This window comes from Pezoporus occidentalis, unplaced genomic scaffold (assembly GCF_034315485.1).
Source record: "Pezoporus occidentalis ecotype Australia unplaced genomic scaffold, CSIRO_AGI_Poc_V1 ctg18, whole genome shotgun sequence".
NCBI classification, from domain to species: domain Eukaryota; kingdom Metazoa; phylum Chordata; class Aves; order Psittaciformes; family Psittacidae; genus Pezoporus; species Pezoporus occidentalis.
This window is the reverse complement of record NW_026913640.1, coordinates 4062774-4077627: the sequence shown is the minus strand read 5'-3', so window position 1 is coordinate 4077627 and position 14854 is coordinate 4062774. Positions and strand designations below refer to the sequence as shown.

At 37.2% G+C, this 14854-nt stretch overlaps 1 protein-coding gene across 11 annotated transcripts in view; it reads left to right on the top strand.

Moving 5' to 3' along the window:
* FRY (FRY microtubule binding protein) overlaps positions 1 to 14854 on the top strand; it is a 231138-nt gene that overhangs the window by 165391 nt on the left and 50893 nt on the right. For all 11 annotated transcript variants that reach the window (XM_062615077.1, XM_062615076.1, XM_062615078.1 and 8 more), the window contains 9 exons: positions 116 to 215; positions 521 to 692; positions 2365 to 2621; positions 4113 to 4259; positions 7872 to 8040; positions 8824 to 8914; positions 10080 to 10162; positions 13246 to 13396; positions 13971 to 14074. In XM_062615077.1, the coding sequence (XP_062471061.1) occupies positions 116 to 215; positions 521 to 692; positions 2365 to 2621; positions 4113 to 4259; positions 7872 to 8040; positions 8824 to 8914; positions 10080 to 10162; positions 13246 to 13396; positions 13971 to 14074 (1274 nt within the window). The remainder of the gene's footprint in view (positions 1 to 115; positions 216 to 520; positions 693 to 2364; positions 2622 to 4112; positions 4260 to 7871; positions 8041 to 8823; positions 8915 to 10079; positions 10163 to 13245; positions 13397 to 13970; positions 14075 to 14854) is intronic.

Here is a 14854-nt window from a genome sequence, read left to right as displayed (position 1 = left end):
GGAACAGAGAAAAGAAAGATGACATTCTCTTTAGACCATATTACAGAGTAAATCAGAGGAATATAACATGCATTACTCACCAACATTCACAAAAATGTACTGTTTGTTTTTCTAGGAACTATCCTTTTGATATAGTGACACTTTTAAATTTGGTGCTGTTCAAAGCATCTGACACCAACAGAGAGATTTATGAAATTTCCATGCAACTTATGCAGGCATGTATCAGCAACTTTTTTTTCCTCCTATCTTTGGTTTTTTTTTGTGAGCCTCTTATAAAGTACTGTTTATTTGCTTTTCAGTTTTGTTTTGATAGTAAACAATTAGTTTTGTCTTGGCTATAAATTCTTACAGGAATATTTATATAAAAATGAATGGAAAAATAATAGTTATCATGTCTTTCAAATTTGGAGAGTATATACTGGAGCATATAGATCATTCTCTGATACCTGAACTTGAAATGCTGACATTTCCTGAGTTAATGAATTTTTGTCTCATTACATTATTTTTTTCTCTTTCATAGATCCTTGAATCAAAGCTTTTTGTTTATTCAAAAAAGGTAGCTGAGCAAAGACCAGGTAGTATCTTGTATGGTACACATGGTCCATTGCCACCTCTTTACAGTGTCTCACTTGCTCATCTTTCATATGAACTAGCAAGGATGTATCCTGAACTCACCCTTCCACTTTTTTCAGGTACTTATATCTGTCTGACTATATCTATTTTACATTTTTGTACAAATGGTAAACTGCTAAGACATTTTGACTGTGAACAGCAATTCTGCTTCTAAATTTAGCTTGACCTGTTTTTATTCTGGTTCAGGTCAAATCAGATTTAATAATGCAATGTATATTTCGTAGAGGTACTGATACAAAGTACAGAATAGCTATTTAAAAACCCTGTTTGGGGACTCTATGCTGCTTGCATCATCTCAGGGTAACTTTGAAATTACAAGGGTCCTGAGCAAGTTAAAGTGACACTGGCAAACTACTATAATGGATTCCTGTGTTAAGCACAGTTATTCTTCTTATACATACATTTGTATAGATGATACTTGGGAGGATAGAGTTCTTAATTTTGTATAAACATGACTTCAGCTTTGGCAAGATTGACTGCCTGTGTCCGGTTTTACTAATGATTCAAATGACTCTGAATGCATGATCTCTACCTTCTGTTATTTGAAACTTCTGCAACTCTTAGTATTGTTTTCATTTTATCAGAAATATCTTTGTTGAGATTAATGAGAAAAATGTTAAAGCATCAGACCTGCAGGAGCACCATTCAGAATATGCCCACTCTGAGACCATTCCTGGGAGCAATGACACTTTGGGATGTATCTGTCTCTTTTAATCCATCTACATGTGTTGCTCTAGTTCTTAAATAACAGAATGCAATGTCTGCAACCGTGGGAATTCTTACTGGCTCTTAAAATCCCATTCTGTTATTTTTACTGGGTCTGAGAAAGGGTAAAGGAACAATACATCATCCATTTCACAGTGCCCAAGATACCGTAAGTTATAAATAACTGGTATAGGGAAATTCTGATGGCTCATTTATCTTAAGAAAAAAAGCAAATGTTGTTCATTATTGCTGTTACCATCTATTCATGTTGCTGTAGAGGCTGTGTCACTTAAAAGAACTCAAATCCACAGTCCAAATCAGGGCCCCTTTTCATACATCTAGAATCATAAGGAGAGAAAACAACGTATGTCTTGAAGATTTTTAAAAACCAGGCTGCGAGGAATGAAAATAAATGTTAACTGTTCTGATTTTACAGAAGAATTCTGGTAAGGAGAGCTAATGTGGTTCACCTTGGCAGGAAGCCTGTCACTGTATTTCTTACCCAGATTTTACAAATCTCTTTCACTTACAGTGCCAGTTCATTCTTATAAACTAGATAAAGTTCTCCTGCACTGGCAGGAGATTTAAAATACAGCTTAGATATATGGAGGCTAATGCGGCATTTGTAATTCTGCAGAACACTTTTGTCTGTTTATTATAATTCTCCAAAAGCTCTTGAAATTCTAGAATAACTGCCAGTAACTGAATTATCCTTTTTTTTTCTTTATTAACATCTGTTTCACTTAATACCTAATATGGGCACAATAACAAAGGGTGACGTTCTGTTTCAAAGCCCAGAGTATGTTAATTATTTTAGACAGAAGACCTGACCAATTGCTTCCTATGATTGAACATTAAATTAATGTTTTTCTTCAGGAAGTTCAAGTACATGCTTTTGTATGCTTGTGGTGTGCAAGGTAAAAACCATCAGGTAGCCTAACACACGTCAGAAATCTGGTTTAAATTGTGTACTTAAAGTTTCTTCATAAACTAATATGTTGGCCTTTTCAACTTTTACAATTTTAGAGGTAAGCCAGCGATTTCCAACAACGCATCCAAATGGAAGACAGATCATGCTTACCTATCTGCTACCATGGCTTCATAATATTGAACTTGTAGACAACAGGCTGCTGCTCCCTGGTTCAAGCCCTACTACTCCAGAGGATGAACTGAAAGACAAGGATGGGGAAATAGCAGCCACAAATGGACTAAAAGGCAATGGCTGGGGCTCTCCTGAAGCCACCTCACTGGTTCTTAATAATCTCATGTATATGACAGCCAAGGTAAAAAAGCAAAACAAAGAAACGAACCTGTAAAACAATTTCTGAAATATTCCAACTTAGATTTCTTAAACAAAAGGTATTTAGGTTTCTTGCCTCTGATACCAGTATTTTTGCATGGGAACATTCTGTACTAATGAGACACAACCTTGTTTTTGAGGAAGGTCCTTCACTTTTTCTTCTTAGGACAATGCTAAAACTGTTCTCTTTCAAAATATGAACAGTGTTTTACCCTATTTTTTGAAAAAAACCAAACTACTTAATAGTGAGAGCATGAAGGATTATCCATAGAGGAACTAAGTTCAGTTCCCTCCTTTATCACCTCTTGGATTAATGTCTAAGGCAGCAGATGAAAGTTTATTTGGGGATAAGAATAAGCACCTGGAATTTGTCCTACTGAAGTGCTTATACTTTTTAGGAAACAAATATTTTTTAAGAAAGTGGAAAGGAAATAGGAATATAAATCTTTAAGGTACTAGTTAAAGCATGCTTTTGTAAAAGGGAAGATATTTTAGATTGACAGTCCTGATGAAGGACCAGGAACTCCTTTTTTCCAATTACTTTTTTATGTAAAATGCCCAAGCAGCTGGTGGAGAAGGTACTGGGAATCCATCTTTTCCTTCTCTTTGCTGAGTTGCAGGCACTAGTGTGTGGTGCCTGATCTGGCACTGCTTTTGGCAGATGCAGTATATATGTCTAAACTGCTAAATACATAAACTGCAGGAAGCAATGCTTGACACCTATGTCATATGGGACAGAATGGTTTGTATTTCCTAACTTGCTCAGGGTTAGTCCTCTCTCAAGCAGAATGTCTGCATCCTTGCTACATAGCAGTAGATTCTGGATCTTGCCTCATATAGAGGCCCTGTAAGTAAAACATCATTATTATTTTGTGTGCATTTTGTCATATGAGAATGTCTGAAGTAATGTGGGGGCTGCACTTCAACCCACCAGAATGTTTTTTTGATACTTGTTGCATATCCAAGGCATGCTACTAGCTCATGAATTATCTGATGGTATGGAATCTCTAGGACATTGTTAGCGGAATTTTATTGGTTCATAACAGCGATGATGCACTTTCACCTTTAATGCCTACCAGCAGCAGTCAGAGTAAATTGCTTCCAAAAACCACACAGGGTTTTTGCTGCAGAGTGAACAAGTGTGCTTTCTTCAAACCATACCAATTGACCTAGCATTGAGGCTGTCTGTGTGACAGAGGAACTGGCATCTTGAAGTAACTAGTGTAGATGCCAGCAGATGTAGATGGCAGTGTAGATGTAGCTTTATTTGTGATTTAAGTCTTTCTGTGGATCTGAACCTAATTACTTTTAAATAGAATGTATGCTCTGACATCTGTCAGGTTTTTAAAATACTGGTTTGTCACTTTTTACAGCACTTTACTCTTGGTTTTGCATGAGAAAAAGCTCTCAAAGAGTACACTTTAGTTTGGAGGTCTGCATATTTCAAGAAATGTATGTCTGTGATCCTTTGCAGTATGGAGATGAAATTCCTGGACCAGAGATGGAAAATGTCTGGAATGCTTTGGCCAACAATGAAAAATGGAGTAACAACCTTAGGATAACACTGCAGTTTCTCATTAGTTTGTGTGGTGTTAGTAGTGATACCATCCTTTTACCTTATGTAAGTGTTTGCGCTTTATTTTATTTACTGTTGGTTGCACGGGTTTTAATGAAGAAAATACCCATGACATTGGGAAGTACCAACATATTCCCTCGCGTACTGTACAAAATTACATCATGGGAATAAATGAGCCAGGAAACTGAAATTCGGGAAAGGAGCTGAGTAGTAGGAATATCAATCTCCCACAGCAGAGCACACCTCATTTCAAGCAAGGGATAGGCCCTTTTGAGCAAAGAGCAACTTTCCATGTCTGTGTAAGAGGCCAGTAACAGGGACTGGCCATAAATTGCCAGAATAAATGGGAAAAAATACTAGAAATATTTTTTCATGTCAGAATTGCATGAAAATCTGCAATCTCTCTATCTTAAAAATTTTATTAAAAAGACAGAGTGACTGTTGAGAGGTTAATTTATGTAGCATGAAAAATGAAGTAAAAATATTCATTGCTTATATTTTTTCTCATTTATCAATTAGCTACATTCTTTCCTTCTTTAGCAGACTAAGGCTTTGTGTGGTTCATAAAAGACATAAGATACCTAACCATTATAAGGTCCTTACCATACCAACTTCTGCCTTTGCATGGCTGTCATGAATTATATAACTGTTCCTGCAATGTGCAAATCAAACTGTGCAGGATATTGTTATTATTCAAGTTAAAATAAAAATCAGGGCTGTCTGAGAAAAGCAAGATAGTTCCATTCCCATGTTCCTTACTGCTTGGTTGCTGGATGAACCAGAATCTAAATTTAGTAATTTTTTAAGGACAATTACAGTATTCTGTTTTATTAGTTAATCTCTTTCTATTGATTTCCCTGAAATAAACTTGAAATTAGTATTAGTATGATTACACTTATATAAAAAGCCTCATAAACATCCTTCATTTACAACTGCTGAAATAATACTTTAAATGTTTAGGATGGTTGCAATGCATAGTAGAATAAAGGAAATATAGAAGCTCTTAAAAATATTCAAGATGTTGTACCATAGACATCTTTTGTGTTGTACCATTTGAAAGTGGAGTTGGTGTAAGAACAAGCTCAAGATTTGTATAAGAGTACAAAAGGGTTGATCCCAAATGTCTTGAGGGTAATGAAGATATTTTCATCAATTGTGACAGAGTGACAGAGGCTCTCCCAGGTTTTTCCAATTGACTTATCCTACAATCTATGACAGACTTGGGATCAGACCCAAAGGTGGCCTCCATGAGGAGGAGCTGTGTTGGCAGATAACAAAAATAAGAGGCAAAATGAGTGCTGTTGTATTTCTCACAGCTAACAAAATGAATAGGGGCAGTTTTCTAAGAGGAAGGAGTAATTCTCTGCTGAGTCTGTGTCTCACTCCTAAATCTGTAGCCTGATTGGAAATACCTGCTAACCCTGTCACTTCTTGCCCAGGAGCCCCTTACATGCAGCTTCTTCCCATCCAGATACTTGCCAACCCAGAGCTTTCAACACATCATTTTTCCAAAACTGTTGCCATCCCACAGCTCTGAACAGCCTACCTCAAACCCTCTTCTTACCCATAGCAGTCTTCTTCTTCAGATTCTTTCCAGACCCTCTTGCCTCAACGCCTGGGCTCTCACAGCCTTGTCCTTCTACAGAACAATACAGTCCTCTTACTCCCAAAGACAGCAGTCTGGTTTAACATCTCCAGCTTCATCTGCTCAGCATCTGTTGTTTTGCCTGTGGGACCGTTCTGCTTATCCTTCCAGGCTTCTAGTGGCTCTTAAGACAATCAGGTTTTCATTGGTGTTGCAGCTGAGAAGGTTCCTGTTTTCTGCTTCCCTGTTAGTCTGTTCTGTAATGCTGAGATAAAATTTTGATTCACAGATTTTGCAAAATCTGAAGAAGTTTTCTGTAGGAAGCCTGACTGTGCTTATGAGTCACCCTTAACTGATAACTTTGGAGTAGGAAGATACACCAGGCTCATCTGCTCAGTGTTTGGATAATGCCCTGGGGTTTGCAGATAAGAAATCATACCTATGTCTGCTAACTACACATGCTACTGATACCATAAACATGTATCTTCCATTATCATGTAGATAACACATACACATTAGGAAATAAAGATAAATCACTATTCCAGCTCACCTGGGCTCAAAAGTTGAGGCAGTTGCAAGATTGCCACTTTACCAGCCTCCTTTTGGAGCCCTCTGTGCCCCAAGGCAGTTACCAGCTTCTTCATGCCTTCAGCCATCTGTTCTGCCCATGTGGGTTCACGCTAAAAGCATTCCTGATTTACTTTATTTGTGTATTATTTATTTATTTTTAATCAGCTAAATTCATTGCTTTGTCTCTTGTTTTCTTTAAGCCATTTTTTCCCAGTGTCCCAGTGCAAAATGCTGAACTGTCCTTTCTTTCACATACATACTGAAAGATTTCTTGGAATATTTATGCTTCAGAAACCTCTTCAGCAAAGACTTAGTGGAGGCAACATGACCCCTTCTGGAATGAAAGAAGCTTGAAGTGGCACTGTGAGCCCACCTAGAAATGAGCCCTGGAAAGGAGTTGGATTTATATCTGGAAAGTCTCGGGGAAGTTTTTTGTACAGTAGAGTATAAGAGACTTTGAATATGTACATTTTCTCTACTTTAAGCAAAAGAAAAGGAGAGAAAAAAGAGGAAAAGAGAAGCAGTCAGGAAGTTTATTTTAACAAAAGTATTTAAGAGTATAAGAACAGTGGTACTTGGTAAGGCCAACAGGCAGTTCAAACCAGTGTATCAGCTCCACTATAACTGTCATGTTAGAGACATCTTTAAAAACAAGAAGGCAGCCACAGAGGTATGCTTCGCCATAGGGTTTCCCATCTTCACCAGTTTATGAATCGAAAGGTTTTGAGCCATACTGAGTCTCTGCTTTTAATAACCGTCATAAAATCCAAAAGGGTTTTTTTTTCTGCAAGAATTCAGACTGATTCAGTCTCAGTATCAAAACAGCCCTCATTTCTGCAGTGCATACAATAAAGTTTGAGGTCTTGTTAAAAATATATAAAAATTCCAAGAATTTCTGTGAATGATACTCTCAGATTTTTCAAATCAGGGTGCATGAAGTCTGTATACATAATCACTCTGCCTTTTTTCCATGTTCTAGTACTTTGATTACAGTTCTAAGTAGGTACTCAGTGCCTGGCTTATTCTATTATGGCTACCTCTTTCACATCAACTGTATCTGGAAATATACACATGTGGATCTAGCTTTCTAGATGAGAAGTTTGCTCCGTTCAAGAGAGTAAAATCCATCATGTGGAAATCACATACTGAAACTATAAATCCCTGAGTGTAATTCAGAGTTAATGCTGATATCCTTAAATGATAGGTTCAAAATTAGGTGGCTTTTGTATGTGTGTGTTATATAGTTATACGCATAAACAGCTCATTTGTGGATGGTAAGCAAAAACTTTGGCATAATAAGATCACAGATTCACATTGCTGGAGAAAATATCTTGATATCAAGATGAGCAGTTTTATTTTGATATGAACAAAATGGATGCAGTTGTGTGGTTGCGTTGACCCAGAGTAACATTTGCCTCATGGTTCTTTTCAGTGGTGTAGTGTAACATGTACTGGTTACTTCAGAAATGTACTTTGAACTTAACTGTTATTTTCTTCTCTAGATAAAAAAGGTTGCAATATATCTATGTCGCAACAACACTATTCAGACCATGGAAGAGCTTCTTTTTGAGCTGCAGCAAACAGACCCAGTGAACCCAATAGTTCAGCATTGTGACAATCCTCCATTTTACCGTTTTGCTGCCAGTAACAAAGCCTCAGCTGCAGCTTCTGGTATGACCTAAATAAATTTTCCATTTATGCTTTCCTGCTCTTTTGAGTCTTTATCTCTTACAAAAACAAAAAACAAACAAACAAACAAAAAAAAAAAAACAAAAACCAAAAAAACCCCTCTTGCTTTTGTACCCATTCAGATCTGTGTATATATAAAGTGCAAACTGTAGGCCCTGCAATTATAAGTGCAATATATAGTGCAAATTATAGTCCTTTTTGATTCTTAATGTTGTATATACTTTGTAAACATATGCTTTATTCTTTCAACTATTTTAATAGGACATTACCAATGTTTGGTGAACTCACATGAGGTGGTTCTTTTACCACTAGTTTCTCAGAACAAGAAGTCATCATCAAGGCTGCCATCACAGCAGATACACCAAAGCAGCAGTTTCCTGAAAACTGAGAGCCTCAACCATGTGGCAGTTCTGTTTCCAGACACTAATGCTGTTTCCAAGCTACAGTAGTCAAGACCAACCCCAAATTTAACCTTGTCAATGTTTTGTCAAATTCTTGAAAAGCAATAGTTTATGTCACCTGAGAATGAGCTTCCTTTAAGGAGCAGAAGCGCATCATTATGTTAATCAACCCCTCAAAGCATGTAAACTTTACATCATTAGTCCTCATTTGTAGAGGTAACGGTGTTCATTCATATGTGCAAATACTTGCAGGATGATCACTTCGACTGTGGCTACTAAGAAAATCTAAGTTACGGGCTTTTATTGCTTTGCAAATACTGTCTGCTGCATGTAACAAATGTTCTTACTGATACCTCATATATAGGAACCACTTCTAGCAGCAACACTGTTGTAGCTGGCCAAGATAGTTTTCCTGATGTAGAGGAGAACAGAATGGTGAAAGAGACTGATGAAAGGTTTGTGGTTTGTTTGATTTGTCTTTTTTTTTCCCCAAAATGTGCATGTTTTCGTAGGCTAAGGGTGAGATGTTGGGCAAAGTTCTACATTGTTTTGTGAGGAGCTCTGATGCTCAGACTGATCCTAAGCGGCATTATCCCAGTAAAACCATCTTAAAATAAGCATATATAAAAGTTAAAAAAAAAAGCTTTTTGTTTGATTCTCGTTCCTGATACTGCTTAATAATAAATTGCAGAGGAATATTTGTTAAATACATTGAATGAGCTGTGCTAAGTACACTGTGGTTTTGTAGGAACTATCCACAAACAAGGAAAATCAAGAATGTGTACCAAGTAATGACTACTAAAATCTTTATGAAAAATCAGGTTTGATCACACCTTTTGATTTCATGGACAGTGAGTAAAATTTAATGTTAAAATTAAGCCTTACAGAAGAAAGCTGTGTCAAATATTTTGCTGAGAAATCATACATACAACTTTTGCTACTTACGGTACATACTGACAAATCGTGAATGAGTAAATACAAAGCTTAATGACTGTCAGATCCCTGAGCACAGACAGATATATATATCTTCTCTCGCTCAAACCCAACAAAGGAGATCACTAGGAAAAGTTAGCTTATCGTGGTTCTGTGGCAGACTTGAGGACAGCTATGAACAGTTTGTTCTGTCTCTTGTATCCCTTAACTCATCTGCTAAATTTGCTATGGCAGTTGCTGGATTTTCCAAAGGGTGATCTGCAGCAGCTTGTGCTGTTTGATACCTGTACAGGCTTGACTTTGGACTATTCAGTCAGTTACTGCATTAGCAAGTTGCCAGGATTTTACCCATGAACAGGGGCTGTGACAAAATACTAGCTGTGAACAGTTTTTATCTCAGTTCAGCCTTAGCACAGTTTCTTACTTCAAGAAAATCACACCTTTGCAGCATGAGAATTTTCCATCTGCTAGATTTTAAAAGCTTGTAACACAGGAGCACACCATTAGAACTTCTCAGAAACTGGCTGCAAAAAAACTTCTTTTGTGAAATAAAGACCCTTACATCCACATTACTGTCTACTCCAGTACAAAAGTACATGCTTGAGGAAATGCTTTTTGTGTAGTGTAAGCAGTCAGATGTTCAATGTCAACCTGTGTTTTTAATGAAGATTTTTCTTGTATTTGAAGGTTCAGTAATGTAATCAGAGCACATACCCGACTAGAATCAAGATACAGTAATAGCTCCGGAGGATCTTACGATGATGACAAAAGTAAGTTCTATTATTCAACTTGATGAAATTTCCAGTGTTTTGGTATGAGAGGAAAACGTGACTGGTAGAGGCTTTCTGTTTTAAGTTCTGTATAAACAGTAATGTAGCATCACCATATGGAGAGTGTCCTTATTTTACCTTCATACCTCATTTAGTTAATTTCCTTTATTTAGCCTGAGCTCAGTCAAACCTATTTAAAGGCCAAGAGAACTTCACAGAAGGCAGCAGCAGAGAATCTTCCAGACAGTAACACCTTGAACCTTCCATATATGGCAAGGTGAAAGACTTCCAAACCACTCCAGCAAGTACTTTGAATTGTGCCTTTTACTAGTATTTCCCTCCAAATCAAGTGCTGTTATATGAGCCTGAAGAAGAGATTCAGGAGTTTCCAAAAATGAGGTCTTCTCTCTAGCTTTTCTCTGCTTCCTGCAACCAGTTTCTGCCTGTACTGTGCAAACCTGTGTTTGAGGGGAGAGTGAAATAGGGCTCCTGAGCATGCTTATTGTTCCTTATGTATTTCTACTAAATGTACTATGAGTGGACACTTGATGCTCAGCATAAATTCCAAAGAAAACCAAGGTATTTCTCTCAACTGTTGAGTGACAGTGTAAATTTTCAGAGTTTGGTGGTTGGACTTCATTTCTGGAGTGAATTGTATAGAAGCCAATCTACAGATTTTGGTTAGGCCCTAACCAAATGTAAAAAAGGCAAGACCTATTTATTGGCTTTCATCTCTGACTTAATAGAGCCTGGTCAAATAATATTGAGGCCATAATGTCTTGTCCTGGTGCTACAGGCACATTTTGGGACAGTATTTTGACATAAAAAGTAAAGATCTTACATATTCTTTAATCCAAGTAGATTTTTGGCAATACTTTCCTGCAAAATAACAAAACACTGTACAATACAACAGGATAATTTGAAGTATTTACACAACTATTTTTCATAATTACAAAGAACAATATTTACAACATATTGCCTATGTACATACTGCAGTATTTAAATACACAAAAAAGAGTGCAACGTATTAAATTCAGTGGCGTTCGGCACACTGGTCTTGTTTTTCTTATGCCTTGCTAGTGCTGCAGGTACTAAAATTCTTCAGCAGATGTTGACTGGAGCACCAGTGCTAATCTGATCTGCATGAACAGTCTTTCAAAACAGAGCAATGTTTGTATTGTCAGAACATTCTTCACAAGTAGCTGGTTTTGACAAGAGCTTAGAGTAATAAAAGGTTAAAAAGTACTGACATTTTTTTTGCTCTTTGGAATGTCTCCTCAAGCCAGTGCCCAAACATTTTTCCTGTCTATACCTGCAAGCTTTATAAGTACTGTGAATATTTATGCAAGGTTTGCTTTTCACAGGGGCCCTTATGCAAATATATGAATGCCAAGATACAAAATAAATAGAACTCTAAAAAGAAAGAGTAATTCTTATACCATTTGTCATTCCACAAGATAAATAATGCGATTTCAATTAAGAAAGAGCAACTTATTCCCTCTGGCAGGCAGCCCAAGCTGTGAAGTAGTTGGTGATACGGCTTCTCTCTTCTCTGCAGTCTACTTCAGCATACATAAATCGCTGAGGATATAAATAGGCAACACAACTCTGTAGCACAGAAACTCTTTTGTTCAGGCAAAGATTGTATGTTAAGATGCAAAATGCTTCCTTTTTTCTCAGTCTGCATGTAAACCCATGAAAACATGAGTGTGTAGCTTGGTCTTAGTATGGAGTTCAAGAAGCAGTTTTATGTGAAACACTTAAATGCAGTGATATTTTTATGTGAAAAGCATCTGTTAAACACTATCTGGTTAATCTTGAGAAGATAAATATGTGAAAATGCTATACTTTGCTACATTATTAGGTCAGTTTATTCTTTATTTGTAGCTAATAAATCATCATGGGAGAAACAAGTAGAGGTCTAAATCATAAAGATCTAAAGTGCCCCTTGGAAGACTAACACTGAAGAATGGGAATGATCAAATTGGCATTTGAATAATAACTGAAGGAGCAGCTACTTCATTGAAGGACTCCTGAAGATCTAGAAACCTGAAGATGATTTGCCAAAACCAAGAAGTGTTGTGCTTTAGAAGACATTAGCTCTGATACTTTTGTAGGAATCAAACTACTTTTGTTTCCTGTGGCACAGCTGAAAAGCATCAGATACAGGCTGTTAAAAAAAAAGGAAAGTGCTGAGATTTTTAAACCAACCTAAATGCAGAGGTATAATAACAATTAGAAATAATGCTCTCATTAAAAATTCACAAAAGGCAATATTTGAATATATGTCAAGAGCAGGCCTGGAAAGGATACTTTCCATGCTAGTGTAGCACAGACTGTCAGACCTGAGAAATAAAAACTGGCCAATGGGAAAAATCAGGAAGAATGAGAGAGATCAGAATAGAGAAGAGATGATCAAAGCTGAGAGAAGACAGAAAGTGTTGGAAATAACTTGCTTGACCCACATCATTGCAGATAAACAGGTGGAAGAAAAAACCTATTACTCACTAACATACAGCAGCGGTCATACTGACACAAAGTCAAATTAATCTTTGAGAAATTCAAGAGATAATCCATCCCTGTTGAAAGAAAATTACCCTGAAGATGTTTTTTGCATTCCCTATGCCTCCTTCCTAATTCGAGACATTTAACTTCTGCCTTTGTAGCATCTCTCAGCAGGGCACTGGTGAGGAGTTGCAAGAATGTACACGGCTCCTTGCAGCAGATAGCTTCTGACAGCAGCTTTGTTGGCTGAGCTTTTCTCTCATTTTTGAAGAGAAAGTCCGTTGCTTGGTGCTCTGTGATCTGGATCCAAAGCTACGAAGTGACAGCAGGGATTCAGCTGCAGCTCCTACCGTTCAGTGCTGTATGCCTGGAATCTCTTTAATTTCCAGCAGCATGAAAGAGGGATTAAAAATGCATTACTTGTTATTGAACACAGGATTTGCAAACCTCGTGTCATCTTATCATGTTATCCAAACAGTTGAGCTATTACGTTAGCATAAACTCTGTTTTACTATTTCTCAAAAATGAGTAACCAGTCTTGTATTTTATGCACTCTGTTTTAATGCTTTTCCACGCAGATGATCCCGTTTCTCCGTACACAAGCTGGTTATTGAATATTGTTGAAACAAAGCAACCACATCCCCTGCCCATGCCTTACAATGGAGGATGTTGGGCACCACTTGTGGACTATCTCCCAGAAACCATCACACCCCGGGGACCCCTTCATAGGTGAGCAGTTTCACATTCTGACATTTCAGTGAGATGCTTCCTCTTACTGGTTGACCAACATCAATCCAACTGTCCCATCACTCAGAACATCATAACTTCAATTTCTGCTAATTTCCAGTGCTAAAATCAACAGGCACTGAAGACTTGCAGTTCTACCAGATTTCTACCAGAAAGACTATTTACGATGTAGGAAATAACTTTCTGATATGAATCAGACTGAAGAAACAACTAGAAAAAAAGGAAAATTTCTCTTTCCCAAGCCTCTGTGGCTGTTATTCATAGCACTTTTTCCCCCTTGATCTTTTATTCTAGCTAGGCTATGCATATTCTGAAATTCCTCTTCTACACAATTTGCACTGACAGTTAGAATATTCTTTTCAGTAATGCGTACTTACTGGCTTAAAGCTGTAACTGTGGTGCTTCAGCATTAGTCAAATTGAAAAGAAATGCTACAGATTTGGAAATTTAGAGATTGTTTAATTAATTATTAATTAATCTTCAGAAATAGCCATGGTGTTACTGTTTTCCCATCTTCAAGAGGTTTCAAACTGATACTGTGATGTTTAATTTCCAGGTGCAATATTGCTGTTATCTTCATGACTGAGATGGTAGTGGATCACAGTGTGAGGGAAGATTGGGCCCTTCACCTCCCTTTATTACTACATGCTCTCTTTTTAGGTAAGACTAACAGAACAAGAAATAAAGTTTAAATGTAATCCTGTCCTTTTAGTTTAGTTTTGCTGAAGCTGTAGAGTTGTGTTTCTTAAAGATTTTTAATTATGATTTCCTAAAAAAAAACACAAAAAAACCACCCTGAGGCAGTTACAGTCTGTGAATTAACCCCAGAACTTTGAAACTTCTGAGTATTTTCACCAATTTCACCCAAATTTGTGAGGTGGGTAGAAATTTGAAGATGATTGTCTTCCTGAAAGATCTCTAAAAAACCTTTACCTGCCTCCCACCCCTGCAAGAAAGTCCCACGAAACTTCACCCCTCTACAGTCTGGTTTGTGCTGGGCAGTCAGCACATGCTTTAGACCTGGACTACACACACAAGTGCTGCCTCTTACATTTGAAAAAATACTGTGTAAGAGAGCCAAGATACTGTACTGCAGAGATAGTGAAGGAAGGACACAGACCACTGGAAAGCAAGCTTCATTAATTTCACTGCTATTGGAATACTTTATTGTCACTGTCTTCCCCTATATACCTGAGCATAGAGACGCTGTTTTTTCAGCATTTCTGTGTCTGTTCTTGACCATAACACAGTTCAACTGGAGAGTGATACATTCCTTATCCTGCCACTTTACATTATGTAAAGCAAGTGGCCTTATTTGTTAGCACACAAAAGTATCTAGTATTATAAAGCCATTCCGTAACTTGCATGGTTGATAAAGAAAAGTTTTCACAAATAAACCCAGCCTGACACTTGTGAAATAAATGTGTTGGAATACTAGAT